This window comes from Myripristis murdjan, chromosome 21, assembly GCF_902150065.1.
Source record: "Myripristis murdjan chromosome 21, fMyrMur1.1, whole genome shotgun sequence".
NCBI lineage: Eukaryota > Metazoa > Chordata > Actinopteri > Holocentriformes > Holocentridae > Myripristis > Myripristis murdjan.
This window is the reverse complement of record NC_044000.1, coordinates 9799628-9824786: the sequence shown is the minus strand read 5'-3', so window position 1 is coordinate 9824786 and position 25159 is coordinate 9799628. Positions and strand designations below refer to the sequence as shown.

The window sequence follows — 25159 nt, the reverse complement described above, 5'->3', positions numbered from 1 at the left end:
ATGGTCATATATTTCACCTGTGGGTTGCTGTTGGCGTATCTTGCTCTACCTGGCACCTTACTCGGGGATTTGATTTTCCGATGCCCAAGTTGCACTGCAGAGCGTTTAGCGGCCTGTCCCAAAGTCACAACAATATGTGCAGAGATCGTGAGGGAGCCAGGCTGCGGCTGCTGTCCGGTGTGCGCCAGGCTGGAGGGGGAGCTCTGCGGGGTCTACACACCGCGATGCTCCACCGGCCTGAGATGCTACCCCAGCACGGATGCTGAATTACCCTTGCAACAGCTCATCCAGGGTTTAGGACGGTGTGCACAAAGAGTGGAGCTAGAAGTCACGACTAGTCAAGACAACCCGGCTACAAATGGTAAGTCCTCTAGTCAACACAATTACAATCACTGATAGGGAGTGAAACTGAAAGACAGTGATTGAAGTTTTCTGATTTTCTAATTTTCCATCCCTTTAAAATTGACTGTGACATTTGTGACGTATGCACCACGATTAAAGATGTTTTAAATAAGCCTATAAAAGTTTGCATTTTCAAAGAAGCTCCGTTCACAGTGTTTGCTTTCACCCAGTAGTGTGTCTCTGATCTGTCAGCTAGTTGATCTGATACGCATGCATTTAAACCAGTTGACCCACCTACACCTGTTGTGTTGTGTCTGCAGCAGCTAGTTGAAGGATGCACTCAGCAGAGCAGCCATTCACCTCCATTCAGTTTATTTTATATCATGAAAACAATGATTAAACACATTTGTATTTTAATAAGCACTTTGAAGTTACTAAAGTTTGACCTACATGCCATTTCATTCAGCACTACTGAAGTTTTTACATTGGCGTCTAAAGCATTTCCATGTCTAACCCCCACATCAGTGAACCAAACATTGCACCAAGGTGAATGAGGCAAATTGCAACGCAGTCATAGTTTTGTTTCTGTTTGTCCTGGTTGTTTGTCTTGTTGGCCAACTGCTGTGAAAATTTGATCAACTCCTCCTTGGCTCAGGACCAACTTTCCCACAAAGTTTCATGTAGATCTGTTCTGAACGTTTTGAGATATCTTTCTCACGGACAGACAGGCCAATCAGTTACTAACACTGCAAGAGCTAAGTCGAGACAGGAGGGGGCGTGTTGTTCAAATTTTCTTTCTCTGCCTTTGATCTCTGCATTTTCAACTAATAGCTACCAGTGGCCACATTCTCCATGGTTACAACAGGACACACCTTCTGTCAATCACAATCCACTCAAGGCATTTGCGCCAACTATAGCCTGTAAAATTAAATGAATGATACAGCCTGATTTTAAACAAGTAAAACAATTAAAATAAAGTTGACACCCTCCTCTTTGCCGTAAGTGACTTGCAATCTCTCGTTTTCTTACCCCCCAAAAAATATTTACTCTGAAAAGGGTGATGCAGAAAATTAACCAAAACGTTGATGATACTGGAATTACCCTTTAAATATAACAGAAATGTACCATATTTAAATATAAAACTGGGTAAAAATCTGACACAATTTGATAGTGTCAGATAGTTTACTTCACTGTCTGAAAGGGATCATTAGCATTTTGAGTCTTGGTTTTCACTTCTCAAGGAGTTTTTCAAGGAACATCAACTGATGGCTTGTATCACAAGACTTTTTTTGTTGTTACGTGAACATTTGCAAATAATAGGCATACTGTTGCAAAAAAGGCAGAGCTGGAGGACAAAAAGGCAGGAGACTTGAAGGCGAGCTGGCTTGAACTGATGAATATTTAATAATAAGTGAAAACAGCTTATAGGATCTGAGGACTTGGAATAGTAAGCAACAAGGCATGAGGAAAACTGGCAGGCTCGGTAAGACACACCAGCACAGGCAGTGACAAACACATTGAACCGGCAGGGACAGGACTCCAAACAGGGCTCACTGAACTAATGAGATAACTGGACACAGGTGACAAGAGTGACAGGAGAGAAGCTGATTGGTTGGGAGACACTGGGATCAGGACTGGGTCAACGAGACTAAACAGGGAGCAGGTGTGCAGGAGACATTGTGACACATACTGCATATTACTATATGCAAATATTATATCAGGCTTTTGATTTCCCACACCACCAGGATTTTACATCATCCATCATTTAGATCAGGTCTTAAAACATTTTTACAAACATGAAATATGCTTCATGCTTTATTTTACTGAGTTTTCATTTAGTTATTTATGTTTATATTAGTTTGTTTGTAGTGTATGTTAAAGTTATATACACTTGGGTTGGAATGCAGACCACGTGCAATCAGCTACAACACAATTATGATGAATTGGGACCCATTCATGAAATGATAATGACAAGTCTCGCCTCGAAATTACATTCACATCTGACATAATAGAATCGTGGTTGGCTCAACATGGTCCACACCTCAGCCTTAGAAAATGCAGCTTTAACTGACTTTTGTAAAAATGTGCCAGCGTGAGCCAATCAGCTAGTGTTCACCTGTTACCAGTCCCTGCACATGATGTTAAAATATAGCGAATCACTAATTACAATTACATGTGATATTCAAAGTCTCATGAAAACGCTGTGAACTGATTCAAGTTCACAGTTCACGGTGAACTTTGTTATTTTTTCATTCTCATACTTTCAGTGCATGTCAGTTTTTTTTTTTTTTTTTTTTTTTTTTTATTTCTCAGAAAAGCCACAACTAACTCAAACACGTCTTGTTGAAATAACCGCAGTAAATAACACAAAATCCTTCCGGGACTATGAAATGTTAAGCTTTGCTCTCCGGCTTTACAGTTATTAGGGACAAAGGGTCACTATTGATTTCTGAAAATGAATGTTGACATATGCAGCGTATTTGGCAGACAGTGGCAAAACCACATCTGAGAGTGCCATCAAGCATTGGGCCCATATTGTTAAGGCTGTCAGGATTTCATTTCCCTGTATCATGATAAATATCAAAACCTAACAAATAAATAAATAAATAAAATGAAAATTATTAGTCAGCCATTTTAGTCATTTTAGGCTAGGTATACAATGTAAATAATTTTAACAATTCCCCTTTAAAACCTTTTTTCATCACCTACTTTTTACTCATCAGGCCCATTCATGGATATGTGAAAGTGCAAATATCATACAAAAATAACCAAGAATGATAATATATGGTTCAGCACACATCTGCAGAAGGCTGTATCTCACCCAAAACATTTACCACATGAAAATGGAACTATTGTGTCTGTGCCACTGAAATGAAAAATTCCTTGGGCACAGTGTAAAACCAAGGTGGTCAAAAAGATTAGATGTTTCGTCAGAATGACAGTGAACCCTGCAAGTGTGTTCTTAACACGCCGTGAGAAATGTCTTGACAAAGGTCTTGTAGCAAAACATTAAAAAGCAATAAAGAAAAGACATGAGAGATGGTTTATAGGTGCAGAAATGTTCACCTGTTTTTGGAGAGTGTTGGTCCTCTGTCATCTCGCGAGGCTACAGATCTTGGTGGCAGCAGGAGGGCGTTTAAACAAATTCGATTCCAGTTGCTGCAACTTTGGCAAAGCATAATGGATTTGTCTGCACTTTGCTGTAATTTATCTTTTCTGGTGCTCATACCAGTTAAGAACACACGAAGAAATAGCTGAATATGAGCATCAGTCCAGACTGTGGTTTGGCCTTAGTTCATTATGTTATGCTAGGTTTTTCCAAGCGTGAATAACCGCTGGCTATCAGATGTCAACAACCGTCTCCTTATACCCATAAAACTGCACATTTTGGGTCATTTCCTGTAGTTGGTTCGGATAACGTTCTCACTGCTAATGAACCACATGGCTGCTCACTTGGAGGAGGACCGGGACCGATATTTTCAGACAGTCTTAGTGGATGGCAGTTCGAACAGCATCGTTCAAACCTGCTTACACCGAGGTGAAGGAGTAAAAAGATCCGAGTGCAGATAAACTCCTCCAGCTAGAACAGGTGTGGATGAACTCCCAGTCTTCATCTGCAGCTTTCATTTTATTCATTTATTTATTTATTTATTCTAAATGCTGTTATGTGGACATTACAACCTCTGTGGTTTCATCATGTTAAAACATAAATAAAATGAAATAAAATAAAATATTATTAAATTCACAGCTCATATCTTCAGGAATGTCACAACTTCTTCACTGTTTCCAGCAGCATCTGCTACTGCTGTGGATACATCATCCTGCAGTGTTAACTGCCTGTGTCAATCAACCTTTCAGCAGTTTTGTGAAGCTTTTATTTACCTGAGGAATGTCCGCTGAGCATGCACACTCTTTACTGAGTACTATTCTGATCCATACTCATTCATACATGAGAAGTTACATCTCAGAAATTTGATGGGCTCAGTGTACTTCCAGCAGCAGATACAATTGAAAAATGGGTTGTTTTGTGCAGCCAGGGCTGTGGAAATAAGTTCAAATTTAAGTTCAAGTTGATTTAGAGCTCCGAATCAATGACGACAAAGTGTCATCAGTGAACCCTTTTTCTCAAAGGAGTTTTAAGGCCCATGAGTTTACAGCAGACAGAAGAGGACAACACCTCCTGACTTAATCCTCATAGTAGAACACACTACCAGACAAAATAAAGGCAACAAAAACAGCAGGGGGCTCCATTAAGGCAGATGACACAGCCATGAAGCTGCCTATACAGTCGGGACGAGGGTGATGAAAGGGGTGAATGATGATGATGATGATGAGGGTGATGGGGCAGCAGGGGAAGGTGGGGCACCCCTGGGAGGAAGACAGTCAAACTCACATAAGGCATTCAGACAAACACAGACACAGAAGATGGGGAAGGGGTGGGGGCATTTGGAAGGTACCAAGACTTACACACACAACATACATACAACAAAAAGAGAATATGGCACATAAATGCATGAATAAAGCAAAGCTAATGGCTGGGGAAGGGCCGCTGACCTAAAGATGGGAGCCACATCCAAGCAGCAAAACACACACAACTGCCCCTTCAACAGACAGAGGAGAAAGGGTTACACAGAAAACAACACAGTCAAAACTGAAAGTAGTGAGTGAGACTGAGTGACTGAGTGAGACATCTAAACCGACAGAGGCTAAACTAAGTTAAAGTGAGAGAGGTGAGAGAGCCTCCCTCAATTGTCAAACAGTTTATATTATCTATAAGTTACAGCTAAGTCGTAACTTTTGTTTTAAAAGCATCACAAGAGTTTGCCTCCCTGATTTCTGTAGGTAGACGATTCCAAAGGAAAGGAGAGGCTTTTGGATCTGAAGAATCAGCTGAAGAGTTTTGGTAGTAGAGGCAGGCAGAACAGAGTAAAGAGCATTACAGTAATCAATTAAGAAAGTAAACATGACAAATGTATGAACAATTGTCTCTGCATCAGCCGTGCTTCACATGGGCCTAACTGTGGCGATTTTGATACTGTTGATAAATGGCAGTTTTGGTGGTGTTTTTTAAGTGTCACTAGTGAGGAACTAGAGTCGAAAATCAGACCAAGGTTTTTAGCAGTAGAGTTTTGAGAGATAATGTGGGAGGGAGCAGGTAGATGGAGAATAGGACAGGGATTAGGAGACCATTATCAGCAGCAGCAGAATCACTCAGGAATTGGAAGTAACACTGAAATCACATTCATTTTCTCAAAGTTTTACGTGACAGCCTGTTTGAGCATTTCCAACACTTCGATGGCCATAAAACTCCCCAGGTTGAATCATGTGTACAACAAATACGATCTGCATTGAAATAAATCATGTACACTGAAAAAGGCAAAGGTATAACGCCGCTTGCATAAAAATATTAGGAGATAAAACAACTGAAAGCCCCACAGTTCAGCTGCCTCAAGAAACAGCCAATTGTTGATTTTAATATTCTGTTGCCCGTGCTGTAGCTTTGAGATGATTTTATACATTCTCCAATCATTTCAACAGGTGACAAAAATGGTGCTGTATTTGGTGCCTGATTGTAACTACCAATGTGGACTACAATATAATACTATATTGAATATATTTGAGTATATTGCATGCCTTTAACTGGTATCTTCACTATAGTTGATAAGGCTCATGGGAACTGCCATATTCCATGCTATTTAATGTACCAAACGTACAAAAAAACGACTATTCCTCAGAAACTAAGCTGAAACATTTAGAAGCCATGGCAGTAATATATATATATATATATATATATATATATATATATGTGTGTGTGTGTGTGTGTGTGTGTGTGTGTGTGTGTATATATATATATATATATATATTTAAATTAAGTTAGAGATTAATCTCTTTAATCTCTAATCTCTAATCTTTTTACTTTTTTCAGGTTTTCTGTAATGTTAGTAATGATAAATGCTAGTGTAGTAATGTTAATCTGAAACCCGATGCAAATGAAATAAAAGAAAAAGTAGAAAATGTTATGTACTTTAACACTCTTGATATATAGGAGATTACAGAAGAACATGAAGGAGAAATCGTGAAATACAACTGTTGAATGATACTGATATGCTAACAAAGTCTCTGACATTGGCTAGGACCGGTGCATTCAGTAACAGTTCAACCATCGGCTACATCATGTGCTGCGCAGTTAAAAGCAATCTTTTTTTTTCTATTATTCCCTAAGTAAAATGCATATCCACATGTGTAAGCTGATCCTCAAGTGGAGACCTGCTAAGCATCATCAATCCAAGAACCCATGCTTTCACTGTCAGTAGTGGTGATTCCTACAATTTTGCCACTCCAAGAAGGGGAAACACACAAACCAGATTCAGATACGATTATTTTCGCCTCCTGGGCAGCTGAGTACGTTTGTAATTGAACCTCCTACCCATCAGCAACCTGAGGATAGCAGTAGCCTAAACTAGAGAGGGAAAACAGACAGTTTAGCAACAATCTGAATGCTGGACATTGGACTCTGGTTGTTATCTGGCCCAGTGCTTTTTACATCACTGACAGAGGCATGTCAAAATAATAACAGATTTTTAGGTCACTCAGAGGCAGGGCATACAAATCCAAATAGAACGTTTTCACCTTTAAACTGTAAAATGTGTGCCAGCTTAAATCCCTTCTATACATACGGTGATGTAAATGTTCTTGTGAATTACAAAATAAATAAATAAATAAATGTAAGGTTGATGCAAGCGAATCTGCATTGGAAATATGCATTTACCTCACTTTAATTGGCAAATTTGTAACTTGTTTTGTGAAAAGCAGCCTTTTAAGACCCAGTGCAAAACTCAATGACCTGTTAAGACCTTAATTCGGTGGCATAAGTTTGTACTGTTTCCAGTAATACCTGTATGACGATGAGGAAGACTGAGAGGAAAGTATAGCCCTACACATAGGTAATAAACAACACCACTTCCCTCCACACAGTCATTCATTAAGTACACCCATCTACTAGAGACTGGGCATTAACTGTACTGTGCCATTATTGTGGGCATTAACTGTGCTGTGCCTGTTTGTGGCCTGTTAGCGTGTACAATACTTGCCATTCTCTGTCTTCATGAACTCTATGCCCTCTATTGCATGAGAACACACTGCACAGGCTGAACCTCTGACAAATTTTTAACCCTTATTCAACCAGCCAAGTCACATTTTTATTTACAGTGGGGTAGTTGCAGCAAGAGGGTGACACAGGTTAGCCTGGGATCTTCTCGGCTTTGTCACAGTAGTTCTTTTGTTGGTCATTGAGCAAATCCGCCAGAGCAGTGCCAATAAGAGGAGGTATACTAACAAAAAAGTTGAACTTGCCTGAAATAGATACACAGTGGAACACAAAGGCCCATACAAATTTGTGTATACTTGCTGCAGTGGCATTTTATGTGTTTAGTTATACTAAACACCAGCAGGAGCACACGGAGATTAGGGAAATCAGGAGTAATGGTGACAAAAACTCAGAGAACAGCACCAGCGGTTGCAGTGAATATGCAGCAAAAGCAGCTGAGTAATTATTAGGATTTAGAAGCTGGAAATATTCTCTTACACACTCAAGTCTACTGTACGGTACCCTCAAAATGATCCATTTTGAAAGAGCTGACAGTGAGATGTTTGCATTGACATAATAACAGGGTCAATCAACCCATGAATGGAAATGCAAATGCTTCCATAAGGTAACACATCCAAGCATGAAGGCTTATTGCAAGTGTAGGCTGTTGTGGAGTTGGGCGCAGCCAGAAAGTCTGTGCATGCTGCAGAATCCAGAGCCACTGTGGTGCTTCATTTTTACTCTGCAAACATGTCCTTTTGTCTGCACAAACCTGCCAAAGTCTGTGTCCGCAACAAGAATTCCATGGCCTTTATTCAAAAGTGGTTGAGTTGAGACGTGTTTTTTTGCTACACCCACTATGTAGCCAGTGTTACTTTAGATAGAAACTTACTTCTTAAGCCACTAGGTTACTGCTGCTATAAATAATCCCTTTTCAATTTTTCCTGTGTGTCTCTCCATCTTTGTCTCTGTGTCTCCCTCTCTGTGTCTTTCATAACATTGTCTGTGGTCTGGGAATGCCCTTGTTGCCCTACAGGTGATTCCGTGCTCAGACTTGCCCCCTCTCTCTTTCCCTCCCTCTCCTGCTCAGGTCTTTAATTACTCAGTGTAGATGCATGTGCATATGAGTGAAATGCACACACATAAGAAAGAGTGTAAGATTACGAGATCACTTGGGGTGGGAGCTGCATGTTAGTACCTGTAATTCTACTAAGACACTTCTCCATTAGCAGTTCCTTTCAGTAAGGCCACATGTTGCATAATAACATTTAACATAATGAGCATGGACTGATGATCGCCACAGATGGCAGGACGGCAGACAGAGGTAAAATGTGCATGCGCCACGTCATTCGAAAGAAAGGTTGCATTCCATTACATAAAATTGTCTCCGCGCCTCCTCCCACTCCACTGCTTGGTAAAAGTTAAAGGGAGAAACAAAAGGAGGGTGTTAGGAGGACATTAAGTGAGTGAACTATTTCCTTTGACTTGGAATGTCCTCAGATGAGATAACCTGATGTTTTTAGCGCTGAGGCTCCACACACACTTTCCACTCAGGGCTGAGACAGGTTCCGTTAGTGAACAATACACAGGGTCTATCACTGAAAGAATGTGAATTCTTAATGATACCTTGTTATAATTCCCCTTATTTGGTTCCATGATTTGGCCAACTGATGGGGGACTGTATTAAGTATGGCTTCCTCCAGTAATGTGATCATTCAGTCCTCCTAATCTGTTCCACAAGCATCTAACATATCCTCTTTTGCTGTTTGCTAAATTATTGGCAACAGTATCACATTTTGAAATTGGAAGTTTGACCTGATGGTGGCTCAAGAGCAAAGGTTGTGGGGTTACCAAAACCAGTGTGGTTCTTCCTCCAGGGGCATCTATGTGCACAGCAAATTGAAAAAGATTTAAATAAAAGGTATTTAAAATATCATATTCATAGCCACAACACAGTGGTGGCCGGGGAAAATCCATAATATCCCTACCTGTTGTTTTAGGAATAGAATTCCTGGTTTTATTTATCTTCACTGAGTGAATCATGATTCAGCTACATAGAATATTTCACTGAGTTGAGTGTGTAATTCATTTACACTTTGTCAGCCCCTAATGAATTCTGTCTATCTCGTAGTAAATAAATTTCTAAAACCTGTGTGTCTGTGTGTAATCACTGTTTGGCTTAGGGTTACAGCTAGCTGTAGTGGAAAGCCACACTGAGAGTCTTCCTGCTTCATCTGTCCACTGGGCAGCTGCACAGAGAGCCCCAGGCAAGGCATGGGCCGGCACCTGTCACTCAAACACTCCTGTCAGAGAACAGTGTTTTATCAGTTTTTGCAACTTGGAATAGGCAGTGATTATATGGGCTATTTGACATTCCACCAGCAATGAATCGAATTTTTATTGTTTCTGTACACGTAAATTACCATACAACTAGTGACAAGAACATAATGTGCAAAATAGGCAGCAAAAGGCTGTTTAGTAAAAATATTTTATCCCTGAAGGGAAATTTCACAGCAAACTGCACAAACAGTTCACAAGAGTGATTAATACAGTTCAGTCAGTCAACATGCGTGTCAGATGGGAACACTGAACATAATAGATGCAGAATTACATTTTGTTTTGACGTCAGGGCTCTGGTTTGCATCACTGCCTACAAAGTGTAATGTAAAGCCTGCAAAGCAAGAGCAGGGTGGGGTCAATGCAACTCACCATGTTGAACCATGAAGAATGGTGGCGCGGTGGTGGGGTGTGTGAGAAACATAGGCAGCAGCAGCAATAAACACATTACCTTAATGCCTTTATTGCTCGTACCGCCTATGCTTCTCACACACCAGGAGCATCAGAGTGATCAGGTGAGTCTGACAGCTTAAGCAGACTCGCCACTGGGTGATGACAAAGCTCACCGGCACATCAGCTGATCCAGAGCTCAGCGACACTCGAGTTGTTTGCCTGAACTAGTTCGCAGGCTTTACTTCATAATTAAAGACACATCAGGGCTTTCAAACAGAGCTGGCTTAACAGGGGCCACGAGGGGTGACTATTTAATAGTTAATGGGTGTATGGCAAAAATTAAAGCTACGTTGAACTTATAACTACAACTCTGGATTGTATCTGCTATTGCTACACATTTGTGATGTAACAGATGGGGCCTTATATAGTTTCGTACCGCACTTCAATTATCTTCACGCCTTATTTCCACATTAAGTATACACCTGTATGTCCTCTGGCCACACCTCATTAGAGGATCAACATGAGGACATATGAACGCTTCTTCGTGCATCTCTTGGAACATCCTCAAAGATGGTGGCTGATCTTTGGAGTCAACACAAATGACTAGCATGGGCCACAGAGACAGAACAGACAGCATCAGTAACACACATGAAGCATAAAGAAACACCACGGTAAATTTGCGTAACACAGAATTCAGGCATTCGAAACAGTTGAACACTGGACTCTATTTTGAGAACCTGTGCCGCATCACCAGTGTGGGCTGATGATGACAAGCATAAATTTTGTAACAGAGCAGCACCTTGACCTTAGGCTTAACTTACTGTCTTTCAAGTCTGACAAACACTGTCGAACCGCCAACTGGCAACGGTTTCCCCATCAGACTACAAAGGCAGCTTCATTTGGCTAGGATGACACTCATAGCTGCATGGAAGCATAGCAAGTTCAAGAGTTGAAAGAGCTAGCTAACCGTAAAAGGTTTTTTTGGGGACTTGGGGGGGGCGAGGGCTGGGTCTGGCTAGACAAAACCTTCTTCATTATTCAATTGCTTTTGTCCATCTGCCAGCTGTACAGCATTTGAAGTGGTTTAGCCTTGAGTGAAACCATTTACGCTGACAATGGCTTGAAGGAGGCCCACTTTCTTGGCTGAGGAAGCCCATGTAAGTTTTCGGAACACAGCTCTACTGTATACGATAACAGTGCAAATCCATTAATGCTAAGCAACTCTGGAAAGACATTACTCATTCTGTGTTATGAGAGTGCTGTGAAAGCATTGCTCAATGGCAATGCCCAATGCCAGCACTCCAACAGCTTGAGACAGGTAGTTTCTATGGTGCTAAAGACAGAATCAACAACACTGCATTTAGATGACAGCTGTTGGCTGAGGACATGTTTTTTTTCCTTGGAAAATGGCCTCTCAAGTGTTCCTATAGCGGCTATAGCAAAGCAGGTCATGATCGCGGCTGTGTTGAAGAAATACCTTGAAAGTTTGATTTTTTTATGTAATAACTTTTGAAGGGAAACCTTTGTATCTACAACTTAGAAAGCTAGAAACTTTGAAAAACAGCTGCTCAACACTGTTAAGCCTCCTTTTTTAAAACCGCCGAGTTCTCGTTACTGATACCCATCACTGTCAAAGATGTCAGCAAAATTACCAAACCATTTTAGCGGAAAAGAAAAATGCAAAAACTTTACTTTTTTTTTTTTTTTTTTTTCTTATGTTGTTTCAAGTGTTTTCCCATTTGGTTCAGTAATAGAGTCAAATTGAAAATCTCAAGCTCTCCCGTCAGGCGAACACAGTGTGATGTATTCCACAGTTTGTGCACTTCTCAACACAACTTGGATTACACTTCTGAGCTCATGTGATCAGTTGGAGGTTAGAGTTTATGACTTTGGGTCACCACACATTGTAGTGAATATTATGGTCTTGTCTGCGGCCACACAGTTTAACTGCCAGTGGGATTTATTGCAGTTCAGCACTTCAGTTAAAAAAAAAAAAAAAAAAATCCCCTTGACTTTCTGCTTTGTTTATCAGATTGGAAGGCTTGCCCTATAAAATTTAGAGTCGCTCGAGAGCGCACAATGAAACGAAGTTCTAAACATTTGCAAGCTGAAGCCATGATCTAAAATTTGTTCAAGATAAAAGTACACATTCTTCCACCTGGCTCAACACCCCTGCATGGGCGCACAAACACACATGAGCAGCGACACGCAGCCACACACAGAGGCATCCCAGACAGTGCAGTGGTGTGTATGTGAGTAGCTATGCAGAGTCATTTGGGGAAGGGGGGGGGGCTTTCCCTCCCAGGAATAATTTACAACCTCAGAGATCTGCTCATGTTTGTACTGCCCTAATTACAGATAAGAGTTAGCGCAGTGAGACACACGCTCACACACATACAGCCTCTGGCAGCCAGTTCAGGTAAAAAGAAATCCTTACTCAGCATGAAAAACACTCCTCACATTTGCTTGCAGTCTGATCTCACCTCCCATGATTATCAGTCAAGCTCAGCTCTTTAATTCAGTCATCACTTTTGTCTCCGTTTTCTTGTGGAAATGGGTCAGACTGAGAGTTGAGATAATGAAGCCACTTTCAACACTCTCGGGATGATCTCAATAAAGATAACTATGTGAACTATGTGTCGCCACCACAATAATAACTGTAAACACGCTAATCTTAGCCATGACTGTTTGAAGAATATCCTTGTCGTGTTTATCCCTCAGAACATGTAGCCTATATCTTTACAGCCACACTTATCAGTAGCATACTATAGACTGAGGTTCTGCATCATTGTTGTGGCTTATCTGTGTCAGTTATGAAATGAAGTTGTTAGCGGAGTGTTGTGTCTACCTCATCTCCAACAAATGAACACGATGAGCGCTGGATGTGGCACCTCGGGGCATTGCTACATCAGCTCATTAGTGATCTTAGATGCATTCACACTGTCACCATTGTGATTACAGCCATGATGACTCCTGACCGTCCAGCATAAAATTAGTGACAGGGTATTAGAGATACTGGATGCCTTGAGGTACAACATTTAAGGTTTTGTCTTCTAATTCCAGGATGAAGACAACATGTAAAAGAACCTGTTATTAGAAAAAAAAAAGCTTGCCTTTTATAGCAACCTGTTATTAAAGAATAGATGAATGTATGTGTCAGTGCTTTGGAAGAGCAGCAGAGATGATGAGGCAGTGTGTGTGTGTGACGTCTGCCCATTAGCCACACACACACAAAGAAGGCAGGACGCAGTTTGCTTCCTTGCATTGAAAGGCTCCATGTTTGCAAAGAGCCGATGGCACAGCAGTCACTGTTTCTCCCTTGGATCTATAAGCTGAACGTCACACTGTGATCAAAATCAAACTGTTTGCCAGAAGGCTGCCCCATTTCCCGGTATAACAGGAATTTCAGCGTAAAGATGTTGCAACATTATCCGAGCGTTCTTTGGACTCAAACATGAACAGCACTCGAAATTAAGTCAATTACTGAATTTCACTGAATTAGCAAAGATTAATGTGAACTATGTCCATTCATGTTTATTTCCATATGCGTAGTATGGTGAATTCATTTGAAGTGGCACAGAATTGTCAGTGTTAATTTATCTTAGTGTAAAAACCAACATGATGCCAGTGTTCATTAAAGTCTATCAGAGTTACTTTGACATTCTTATATAGTTTTGAACCCTCTGTCAATCAAAGATCAAAGCATATTAACACTGGAAAACATGCTGTGCGGGATGTGAGCTTGTAAGTGGATTTCATAGAAAGCTGCTGTGTTTTGAAGCTTGTGATATGTATAAGTTCCTTTGCATGTTTGTTCGGTGTAGAGGTGCATGGGACTGAGGGTCCACCCATGAAGAGACCAACCAAGGACACCAGGTTCAAAGCGTCTGCCAAGAAGCAACACCAGAATGAGCTCAAAACCAAGATGAAGTTGAATCCAGGAGAGGAACCTCGCACCCAAAGACTGCCTCAGGTCAGGATCAAAGCCCCTTTTGGACTAATAAATAATTATAACACAACACATGGTGCAAAGTATCTGTGACTGCTGTTTGTTATACTTCTGCTTTGAAGCATTTCAAGAGAAAAGGCTGTATGTAAGTCAGTATCAAAAAATTGTAGACATTGTATTGTGATCCAGTAGATGTGAGATGAAGCGGCAGTGGTTTGCTTTTGTAACCTAGAAATAAAAATCTTCATCAAGATTTGTCGCCATAGACGCAGTGAAAAATGAGGCGTATAAAATTGTTACTGTTTATTAACCTCTCCTTGGCTGTTGTTAAGAATGATCAAAAATGTCTTATGTATCTTGGTCCTATACCAATCTCATGTGCCATGATGTGCCCAGGAAAAGCCTCACTAATTTGGGGAATACATTAGACAAAAAAAAAAAAAAATGTTAAAAATGCAGCAGACATCAAGGTAACTTGTCCATATCCAGAGGTGTGGTGGGGAAATTTGGACCTTGATACCTGACATAATTTAGTGCAGTATCATCTTGCATGTCTGAGAGGGTTTTCCTGCTTTCCTACTTGCAGACTTATATAAAGTCTTGCAGCAGCTATGCACAGCAGAGTGTAAAATGCTCATTCTGCTTATCAAAAGTGCTGTCAGTGAGCAGTAACAGGAGGTCAGCAATGTCCTGTATGGGCAAGTTTGTCTGGTACAGTAGTGCCCTCCTCTGGGCATTCTTTCATTTAAACACACACACACACACACACACACACACACACACACACACACACGAACACACACAAACACATCCTATGTGCCTTCACGCAAAGATCAATTACTCAGATCATTGCACTAAAATATCACACAGAGCAGAATAAGAATAAGACAAAAGATGTGACAGCATGAAAACACTGAATATTACAACATCACTTCTGTGCACAATTAGAAGGAATTTCTTTGATGATAAGTCCATAATGCAATCATTTTCCATAATGTCATAAAACTAAATGGAATACAGCCAATGACAGCTGAGTAGGTAATAATCATGTCAAACTAAACGCTGTTTTTGCTGGTACCTGCTGACATTACTGAGCAGGTGCCCATATGAAGGAATGATTTAGTGACATTATTATAGATGCATTTTTCATATTTGACATATTCCTTTAACCGATATGGGCATGCTTTCCTGTCATCAAAATATAATAAATCAGTGATATTTCACCATTAGTGATGTTTTTTCTGTGCAATTTCATGGTACATTTCCAATCTCTTATGAAAATCTAAACATGGCATCAGCTGTATTCAGACTGAACTAGCTGAGATGTCTTCATTTTTTTTTTTTTTTTTTTAATTTAACTTGACAGTAAATAACCTGATGTAATGTTTGTTAATGCGGAACATCTCTGTTAGAGTGAAGATGTGTTGTTTTGCAATCCATGGTGGAATGCGTGTCGGCAGTTTTTTATTAGACTACACCCCTCTATCCTCCACATTCACTCAACATTTCACAGTCTCAGCCAGACAAAATAAAGACAATTCTTGGAAAACTCTTGATGGGGTGACGTACAAACACAGATATTCCGGCTGTTTCATGCAAATGAGCGTGGGCCCCTGGGGGCCGCGGACAGGAGGCCCGTATATGTTTCGACCCGGGAAACAATGATATGCATGTTCGTATTTTCTCCTTCATTTAACTCGCTCTCTTGCGGCAAAACAAAAAAACATAAGCGAGAGGTTGCAAAACAATTGACGAGACCATTAGAGGCAACAAAAGAGAATACGCGGTAAATGGGGTTGTGCAGCTGGGCAGGGGGCAGGGACTTCAGACAGCTGGTTTCAAGCATGGACGCGCTTCGTTGTGTGTGGTAGTATGAGGTCGAATAAACAAAGTGCCTCTCGGCGTCATCCTCCTCATAGTTGGGGTTATGACACATTTCATGCCTTTATGAAGCTGTATGAAGACAAGACAACATGCAATTCAGTTGGTATTTATTTATTTATTTATTTGATTTCATTTGGTGAAGGGTGTATTCGTGCTTTGACAAAGAGGCCAATAGACATACAACTGAAAGCTGACAGTTTTCGGTTTTGCTTCATATTTCGAACTCAATTTCATGTTGTAACTTGGAAGTTAAAACACGTTTCTCTCTCTGATTTGAGAAAATTCTACGACCCTGGCTTTTATGAAACCTTTTCAACCCCCAACTGGAGGACCTCTAAAATGCATGGGGGTGAAGCTAAAGACTTTTTCTTAGTCCTTGTAAAGCTTGCATTTTGGAAGTAGAGTTTTAACCCGACAGCATCAGCTGTAGTGTCTCAGTGTAAGTCAACAGTCGGCCTACACAAAGCAAGGGTGTGTAAGGAACTTCTGTAGGCCTTGTGGTGTGCAGTTAGTGTGCCTTTGAGGGATTTGTCTTTTTCTTTTATAGCTTTTTTCACCCATCCTTACTGTCCATTCGCTCAGATTGAAGGTAACTGCAGGGCCTTGTGCATGTAGTGAACTGTTTGGTTTGTGACAGGGACGGAGAGGCTGTTTGAGAGAAAGTGTGAATGAGGGAGAGAAGCAATGACAGAGAGAGAGAGAGAGAGAAAGAGAGAGAGAGAGAGAGAGAGAGAACAAGCACTTTTCATCCATATGTTCAGATGTCTGATAACGTTCATGGCAGACTGTGCCTCCTCCTGCCTTTTCCTCTCATCGTCAGCCAACTAATCAGAAAACTGGACCTCTTTGATCCTACTGGTAGCCTGATACACTAGCTCTGTGTGTGTGTGTGTGTGTGTGTCTGTCTGTCTGTCTGTCTGTCTGTGCATGCATCCGTGTATGTATCCAGTACATGTGCAAGTGTACCTGTGCATCAAGGCGGCAAGAATAGCTTGCACAGTATTTGTGTAATTCTTTGTATGTTAACATGTGTGTATGTGCATGTGTATGTGCATGTGTATGTGCGTGCACGTGTGTGTGTGTGTGTGTGCGTGTGTGTGTGTGTGTGTGTGTGTGTGTGTGTGGCCGTGGCCACCTGCTAAGTTAAGCTGTCTAGCCACCCATGCCGCGCCCCGCCAACCTCACATCAATAATACTGGCTGAACTTTCTACTTTCATAAATACACCTCATAAAAGAAATGTTAGCTATAAATGTGTGTATTTGTGACACATTTACAAGATACTTATACGTATTTTATTTCTCTTTTCTTGGACAGAGCACATTCCTTGGCCTCAACCTTGAGGCAAGCTTAACCTTACTTTCTTTTTTATGCTTTATCTTACTGACCTTTATTCATCATATTCTTTGCCTTCATAACGGCTCTATGGTTATTATTATGATTATTATTAGTGCCTTGTCTCCCTCCTCCATCCCTCCAGAGCTTGTGTCAACAGGAGCTGGACAAGGTCTTGGAGGAGATCTCCAAGATGACCTTACAGGATAACAGAGGCCCGCTGGAGAACCTGTACGAGCTCAAATTTCCAAACTGTGACAGACATGGACTGTACAACCTCAAACAGGTGAGCCTCAAACCCCACCATCTCTCTCTCTCTCTCTCTCTCTCTCTCTCTCTCTCTCTCTCTCTCTCTCATTCTGATATCATTGACTAAGGACCTTTGGATGCTTGAATTGAATGTGAATCAACACCCAACCCTGACTCACACACAATAAGTAGTTATTTAAAAGTTCACAACTGGATAAACTTCCTGAAAAATTCTGCCAATTTAATTCAGCTGATCTGCTAAAAGACATAAATTGAATGAGCCGCTATGATTTGGTCTGAATCGATATGAAATGCTTTGAACTGAATTGTTCAAAATTCTTAGAAAAAAAATATTTAAAATAAAATCTACTGTTGTGATTATCTAACAAATTGAAATAATAAGAAAAATATAGAATAAATAATGTTAAAATAATTTTGTTTTCTGTTTTTTTTTTCATATTTTAGAAGAAAAAGGATAGTTGTTCATTACTGCCAGTGTTGGGGTAATCACTCAAAAAAAAAGAAATGTACTGCACTTTACTTACACACATTCATTTGTTACACTGCTTGTTACATAATTTATGTGTTACTCCGCAACATCGCTTGAGATGCACTGTCGCATAATTGCCCATATATCGGGACAAATCCTAATATGAAGGACATACACAAGATATTTATTTCATGCTCTTTAATAAAGTAATAGAACAAAAGCAATGGCAGCGCGAGTCCACTGGATGTTGCGTTCACAGCCGTGGGGAGCTGTTTCTGGCCTGGGCGCAGTTTGCACTTTACTGTCACACTCTTCCCCTTTCACACAATAAATTCTCAGTAACGTGCACATCTCCACCCCTCAGAAGCTGGAGACTGATCTGACATTTTGTCCTATCTCCCGCACCAACTCCAGCCAAAGTGAGGTGGCAACACATGAGAAGTCAAGCAACTGTTGTGCAAGCATGAAGACATGTCAGACTGTTTTTTTTTTTCTCTCTGCCCATTCTGCAGATAATTGAAGAACTTATGTAATGCAAGTAATACCACAATTGTTTGATTTGTAACTGTAATGTGATTACTGAAATTAGGAACGGTAATGCGTTACATTACTGTGTTGCCAACGAATGTAATGTGATTACAAATATACAAAGATGAGTGTAATGCGTTACCCCCAACACTGATTATCTCATGTGTTTATTAATGATATAATATTTTGGCAAAAAAGTACTGGATCAAATTATTGACTTCAGAAAAGAAACATTGTTCTTAAATCAAATCACCAGCTTAGAGAATCATGAATCAAACTGAATCGATGTTAAGCCAAAGATTCACACCCCTCCTAATCAGGAACGCATTGTGTACAAAGTCTCCCAGGACAGTTTAAATATTACGATCACCGACAAAAGCTCTCCACGCTCCACGCACACGCGACCCGCATCACCTTTTTGTACCTACTTTGATTTCTCTTTTCCTTCTTTCCCATTCCCTCTTGCTCTCTCGGTCTTTCTCTCTCTCTCCCACTCTCTCTCACTCTCTCTCTCTCTCTCTCTCTCTCTCTCACACACACACCAGGGCACACACATTAACACACATCATCATTTTGTTTTCTTGTCAGTTCTCCCTTGGATTTCCCCTCGCTTCGCTCTCATGCTCTGTCACACAAACACATACACACACACAAACGTATTCTCAGTTCATGGGAATACGTTTTTTTTTTTTTTTTTTTTTTCCAGTAGAGGAAAGAATATCGCTTCCGATTGGGGGCTTGAATTTTAATTCTAGTCATCCATAGAAATCAGGCAGAATAAGACAAACAAGGTCACATATCCAGAAGTTTTTTTTTTTTTTTTTGTTTTTTTCTAGGATAGTAGAGCAGAAAAGAAGATTTGAACAGGCGCCACACTCTCCAAAAGCAGGGCCCTCAACCACTCAGCCAATTTTCATCACTGGTCACAAACAACAGCATTGTTTTGGACCAGAGGCCTCGGTTCCCAGGGATGAACACTGTACCTCCTCAGCATTCGGGTCTCTTTTTGGAGTTGTCCCTCCTTGTCGCGGGGTAATTACTGTAACTGTCACTTTTTTTGTTCTTTCTCATCGAAGGAAGAAAATGGAAAGTCTTTCTTTCCCCCCCAGCTCTTCATTCTTCTCGCCGTTCCCCTCCTCTCCTGCCCCGTGTGCGCGGCATAAACTGTGTCCACTTCAATTACGACCTCATTTTTAAGGGGGCGATGGAAGAGGGGGCTCGGCAGGGGGCCTATCCACTGGCATGCCTCTGTGTGTGTGTGTGTGTGTGTGTGTGAGATGTGTATATGTGGGATTGTGTGCATGTGAGGGTGGGGGCATGACCTAAGGACAGGCTGTTATTGGGTGAGCATAGCCCCACCCTTGCACCCGAGCCCTCAGTCTTGTCCAATGGGCCCCCATTACCAGAGGATACAAGTCCAAACACACACACACACACACACACACACACACTTACATCTCAAGCCACCAGTGCTTCATTAATGCACCCCCAACTTCCCACCACTTACCATCCTCCCTCCCTCTTTTTTTTCCATTATTTTCCATCTTGTCTTGTTTGTGTTTTTCTCCCTCTCTCTCTCTCTTTCCAGTGCAACATGTCTACCCACGGCCAACGGGGCGAGTGCTGGTGCGTTAACCCCTTGACAGGAGTCCAGATTCCAGCAACGCCAAAAGTCCGAGGGGACCCTAACTGTAACCAGTTCCAGGAGGAGCTCAGGGTGCTGCCCACTGCAGCGGCCCTCCGCTAGCGCAATGCTGCACACATCAGTTGTCAGGAGAAGGGACCGGGCCTTCGCCATCAGGCCGCGGGGTCGGGGTTAAGAGGTGGATTTTCTTTGCAATTCAAAATCTGGGAATATTTTGCCATTTTATCCAATCTGTAAATAAATCTAAATATTAATGAAAGGTTTATCCTTTTTAAAAGGATTATGAATGAGCCTCAATTTTGAAGTTGTGTGAACTGACTGAATTAACCCCAACCCTGATAGATAAAAATGTTTATCATGTAGATGTTTAACTATAAGATTAAGTTCATGTTTAAGTGACTAATTGAGGTTAAACTGACTGACTGTTTGGTTTCATTTTAACATATATCAGCATTGGAGCAAATCACATTAATAATTATCCACTTGTGTTTGAAAAAAAAAAACAATTTTACATGAATGACTCACTTCTGACCTGAATTCAAATAGAGACCTATAATTCCAAGGTCAAAATGTTTTTTTTTTTTCTCCTCCTTTTAATTGCATATGTAACAGTGCTGTACCTGTATCTGTTTACCAGTGATGGGCAACCTCTTGAGAAATTATATATACAGTATCATAATTTATACGTTTTCCTTGAAACACAATAAAACACGGGGTGACATCAAGTGTTTTGCCTAATTAATACTTTTATCATGATAATCACCGTAAACACTGGAGTGTAGTATAATTTGGTTATTTTTATGGAGTTTCATCTTAGCACTTTTCCATCACACCCAGCACCAAAGAAATAAAACTCTCTGGGATACAAGGGAATTTTAAAAGAGTGTGTGCATGCCTGTGTGTGTTTTGGGGGGGGGAGTGGGTTGTCTGAATACACACACCGACACTGTGTTCGTAGATCTGGCTGTATCCTCGGTCAGAGGCTGCGAGGTGCTCAGATTCGATGCTCTGCTGAACATGGAGCCGGGCTGTCACTGAATTTGCTGGGATTGGTGAATCAGGCCGGCCAGGCTCCTGTTTGTGCAGCTGCTGGTCTCTTCACCAAGTCTCATATTTATTCAACCTTTCTCTGTCTCGCAGCTGGCTGCACTGAGGGCCTTCCAGGTGCTCCCCTAAATCCTTTGTCATAAAGATCTGCATTTGCAATCTATGTGGGGGCACCAGGCAACACTTCACCTCAGTTCTCATGAGTTTATACTTTGCTTAAGCGATCTTTCAGAATTTCAACAGACTGCATGCAAACTGTCCATTCATCATGTCTTGCTGATTTGTTATGACTCGTGATTAACTAAACCCCATTTTGATGTGGCAGTAAATAAAAAGACAGATTAATGTCCTTTTCCTCTCATTTTTTATTGAGATTTGACAGCAAAATCATTTGTGTTAATTGAACTCTGAGTGTAAACACCAACATTAACCCGATGTTGACATAAATCCACATCAATCAGAGTTTGGTTTAACACATAAATAGGTTTGAACAGCCACCCCCTGAGCCATATTAGCTTTACAAGATAATTCAAATTATTGTCACTCAAAAATAAACATGTGATGCTGACAAAATTTGCCTGTGTGATATTGGTATCTCTCTCGGGGTGTGAGTGTGGTTCTGTATTTAGCTTATTTGATTTTTGTAGATTTTTGAAGACGTGTTTGACTTTTGGAAGAAGTCTCCTGTAATGATGAAAATAAAGTTTAATTATTCCTCAGCTGCCCACTGTCACTGTCTACGGTACTGTCCACTTATGTGTGTATGTGTGTGTGTGTGTAGATCGACATGCAGAGGTCGTCAGTGACTTACACTTTTTTGTTGTTTTTTTTTTGGGAGTGGAAGGTATGAGGGACTTTGGCATGTGTGAAGGCACGTGTGTGCACATGTGTGTATGCGTGGATGTGCGTGCATGTATACGGGCATATATATGTGTGTGATTTGTGTGTGCGTGTGCATGTGTGTGTGTGTATGTATGTGTTGTTAGGGTTACTAATGAAGTGTTGACATGAGGAGGGATTAGGATGGGTGGTTGACATTGACAAATGTGATACTAAGTGGGTTAAGATGTCTATAAATAAACCAACCCAAGTCCACAAATACATGTCTGTTATGCCAACAGAGTGCATACATGCTCTTGTGCACACATACTCGCCAGCGAACACACACATTTTGGTGCTTCGTACTTGAGAATGGCTCAGGCCTCCCTTCACTGACATGGGGTGTAATCGATACAGGGCATCTCCTTAGAGGGTCAGGCGAATTCTAATCACTATTAAACTGGGCTGGGAGGAGTGGATTACATGGAGCGGGGCAGCAGTCATCATATTTCAGAGCTGTAACTGTAATCCATTACAGCCACTGTAAAACACTTAGTAATCTGATTATACTCTAGATACAGTATCAGACAGTTTTGTTATGTATTCTTATTGCTGCTACAATTATTTCTAGTCTTGGGAATGGTTTGCATGTGAATAGTGAGAATTAAAAAAAAAAAAAATGCTACTAAATCTTTGATACACTTAATGATGGTGATAAGCAAATGATTTCCTGTGGTCTGAGTAAGATTACCTGAATGATTTATCAAAAGTTATGCATTTAATTCTGCTGATCTTCCACACCAAAGATGAGAGGACACCCAAGCCGACGTGGCTTCAAAAAATAGGCTTACTCTTGTAAAATAAGTGACATTTAAGTTTACAAAAATGTTGGATTATAAATCATTGACACTAGTGTGAAAACAGCCCTAGAATGGGAAGGACAGGTAGGAATCTTACTATTACTGGGTGAAAAATTCTTATCTCCAAAATATCAGCTGCCTGTTTTTTTTTTTAGCTTGACCATCACTCCTTTTTCAGTTTATCTAATTGGTAAATATATTTTGAGATGCCAAGACCTGTGGCATTTTCTCAACCGTTTCACATTATTAATTATTCCATTTAGTCCATGGGACTAAATGAGGCAAAAAAAAAAAAAAAAAAAAAAAAAAAATGAAAGTCACCAAAACTGGAATAAGAGTCACCAAGAGTTGCAATAGGCATGTAAACACATCTGTCAAATACATTTTTTAATTAACTTTCTTTCTTTCTTTCTTTCTTTCTTTCTTTCTTTCTTTCTTTCTTTCTTTTTTTAACCAGGAAAGACACTTGAGAAATCTCTTTTGGTCAAGACTGCAGCAAACAAAGAACAGCATGAGCAGCATAACACAAAGATACAATTAGATACTTCATTACTTCAGACAATAAAACAACAAAGATTGACAAAGCAACCAGTTCTCTCACAGAAGACTTAAATCTCAGTCACTGGGATAAGGGTTGTAGCTGGATTTCCTACCCATTTCAGTGTGAGCCCAGGTAAAAATATAGCCATAAACAGCAGTTTGAGGGATTCAAGCCCCATCAGCACAATTCAGCTGATGATAAGTTAACAGAGAAAAATAAAAAGTCTTATCTCAGAAGAAGAATGAATGAACATCCGGACATTATATATCAAAACATAAAACTATTAAAATTAAAATTGTTAAGCAGACCACTGTCTATTTTAGATAACCAGTATTGCAGTCTAATAGTGAAGTCAGAGGAGGCCATTAATCAAGATTGCAGTTTGAAAATAGGACAAGACCAGATTCCAACCATCAGCCTTCTGGTTAAGAGTCAATTCACAATCCCACAGAGCCAAAGCTGCTGTTCTCTGCCTTCCCTGTTGTTTGGTTCTAAACAGCAGATGACACTTGATATCTACCATCTAAACAGTTACTGTGTCACTTCTGGTAGCACCTGAATGAAGACAGGTGAATAACGAGGTCAGAGGAGGCCACTGCTCAAAAGAGGGTGTCATATCCAAAAGCCCTTTGAAAATGGGACATGGTGAATCATGACCCTTGGGGCTCTGAGGCAGCCGACTGATCCACTGAGTTTGGAGTATTTGAGTCAGCAAAATGACATGGACCAAGCTGTGGCACTGCGGCACTGTCAGAATGGTGTTTGTTCTGTATATGATGGTCATCTTATTAATACAGTGGAAGGGAATGAGGCGTCAAACACCTGGATGGGTTTTGTAAGTCAGAAATCACACATTGGAATAAGATTAAGTGGAATAAGTGGTTAAAAACAGACTGAAAAAATAAAGAAGACAAAAGATAAATAAATCCAAACAAAACGACAGCGTCCTCTGGTCATTCCTATGTATTTACAAAGCAAGCTACTGTCAGCTAAACACACACACACGCCATCATTGATTTTGAATTGGAATGGAACATCTATTGTACGCTATGCCTCAGCTACACTGTAACAAAAAAAAAAAAAAAGAAAAAAGAAAAAAAAGAAAATCTGTGAAATTTATGGGAAATTTTTGGCAGCTGTAGTTGCCAGAAATTCAGTGTAAAAACTACAGTGACAACTTATAAAACATCACCTTATGCTGTTTGGAGAAATTTCACAGTCAATAACTGTTCCTTTATGGTAAATTACTATGACAAAAAGAGATGTATTGTAAAACTGTTTACAGTAATTTTCTTTAAAAATATCAGCTGTAATATAAATTTCTTTACAATAAATTACAATTTATATTTACTAAGGATGCATCCAAACCTGAACCTATATTGAGCAAGTGATAAACTTTGATTTTCTGATGATCATATTACCCAGCAAAATATTATTATTATTAGTGGCTTAAGATATTATGCATAACATCATAGTAACCTGAGTTCATCCTGTGGTGGATGACACTGCTGTTTAACCTAGAAATCACACAATATAGTGCATAGTGCATGGAGCTACACCAAAAGAATAGACAATAACAGTCACACAATAACAGTCACAGTGCACAAATAATGTAAAACCATGCTTAAACTTAATAACACAACACAAAGACCAC

The 25159-nt window shown here is 40.4% G+C and overlaps 1 protein-coding gene across 1 annotated transcript; it reads left to right on the top strand.

The window, feature by feature from the left end:
* Positions 1–20340, top strand: LOC115379925 (insulin-like growth factor-binding protein 2-B). Its single transcript, XM_030080895.1, has 4 exons — positions 1–361; positions 13984–14132; positions 17472–17612; positions 20182–20340. The coding sequence occupies exons 1-4, from the start codon at positions 1–3 to the stop codon at positions 20338–20340; spliced, it is 810 nt and encodes a 269-aa protein (XP_029936755.1).
* The last annotated feature ends 4819 nt before the right edge of the window (positions 20341–25159 follow it).

Bases quoted from the DNA above. Each gene is read 5' to 3' on its own strand.
- LOC115379925 (XM_030080895.1), top strand. From the start codon at position 1: ATGGTCATATATTTCACCTGTGGGTTGCTGTTGGCGTATCTTGCTCTA. The intron at 362-13,983 runs GTAAGTCCTCTA...TGTTCGGTGTAG, and splicing joins AGACAACCCGGCTACAAATG to AGGTGCATGGGACTGAGGGT. The intron at 14,133-17,471 runs GTCAGGATCAAA...CCATCCCTCCAG, and splicing joins GCACCCAAAGACTGCCTCAG to AGCTTGTGTCAACAGGAGCT.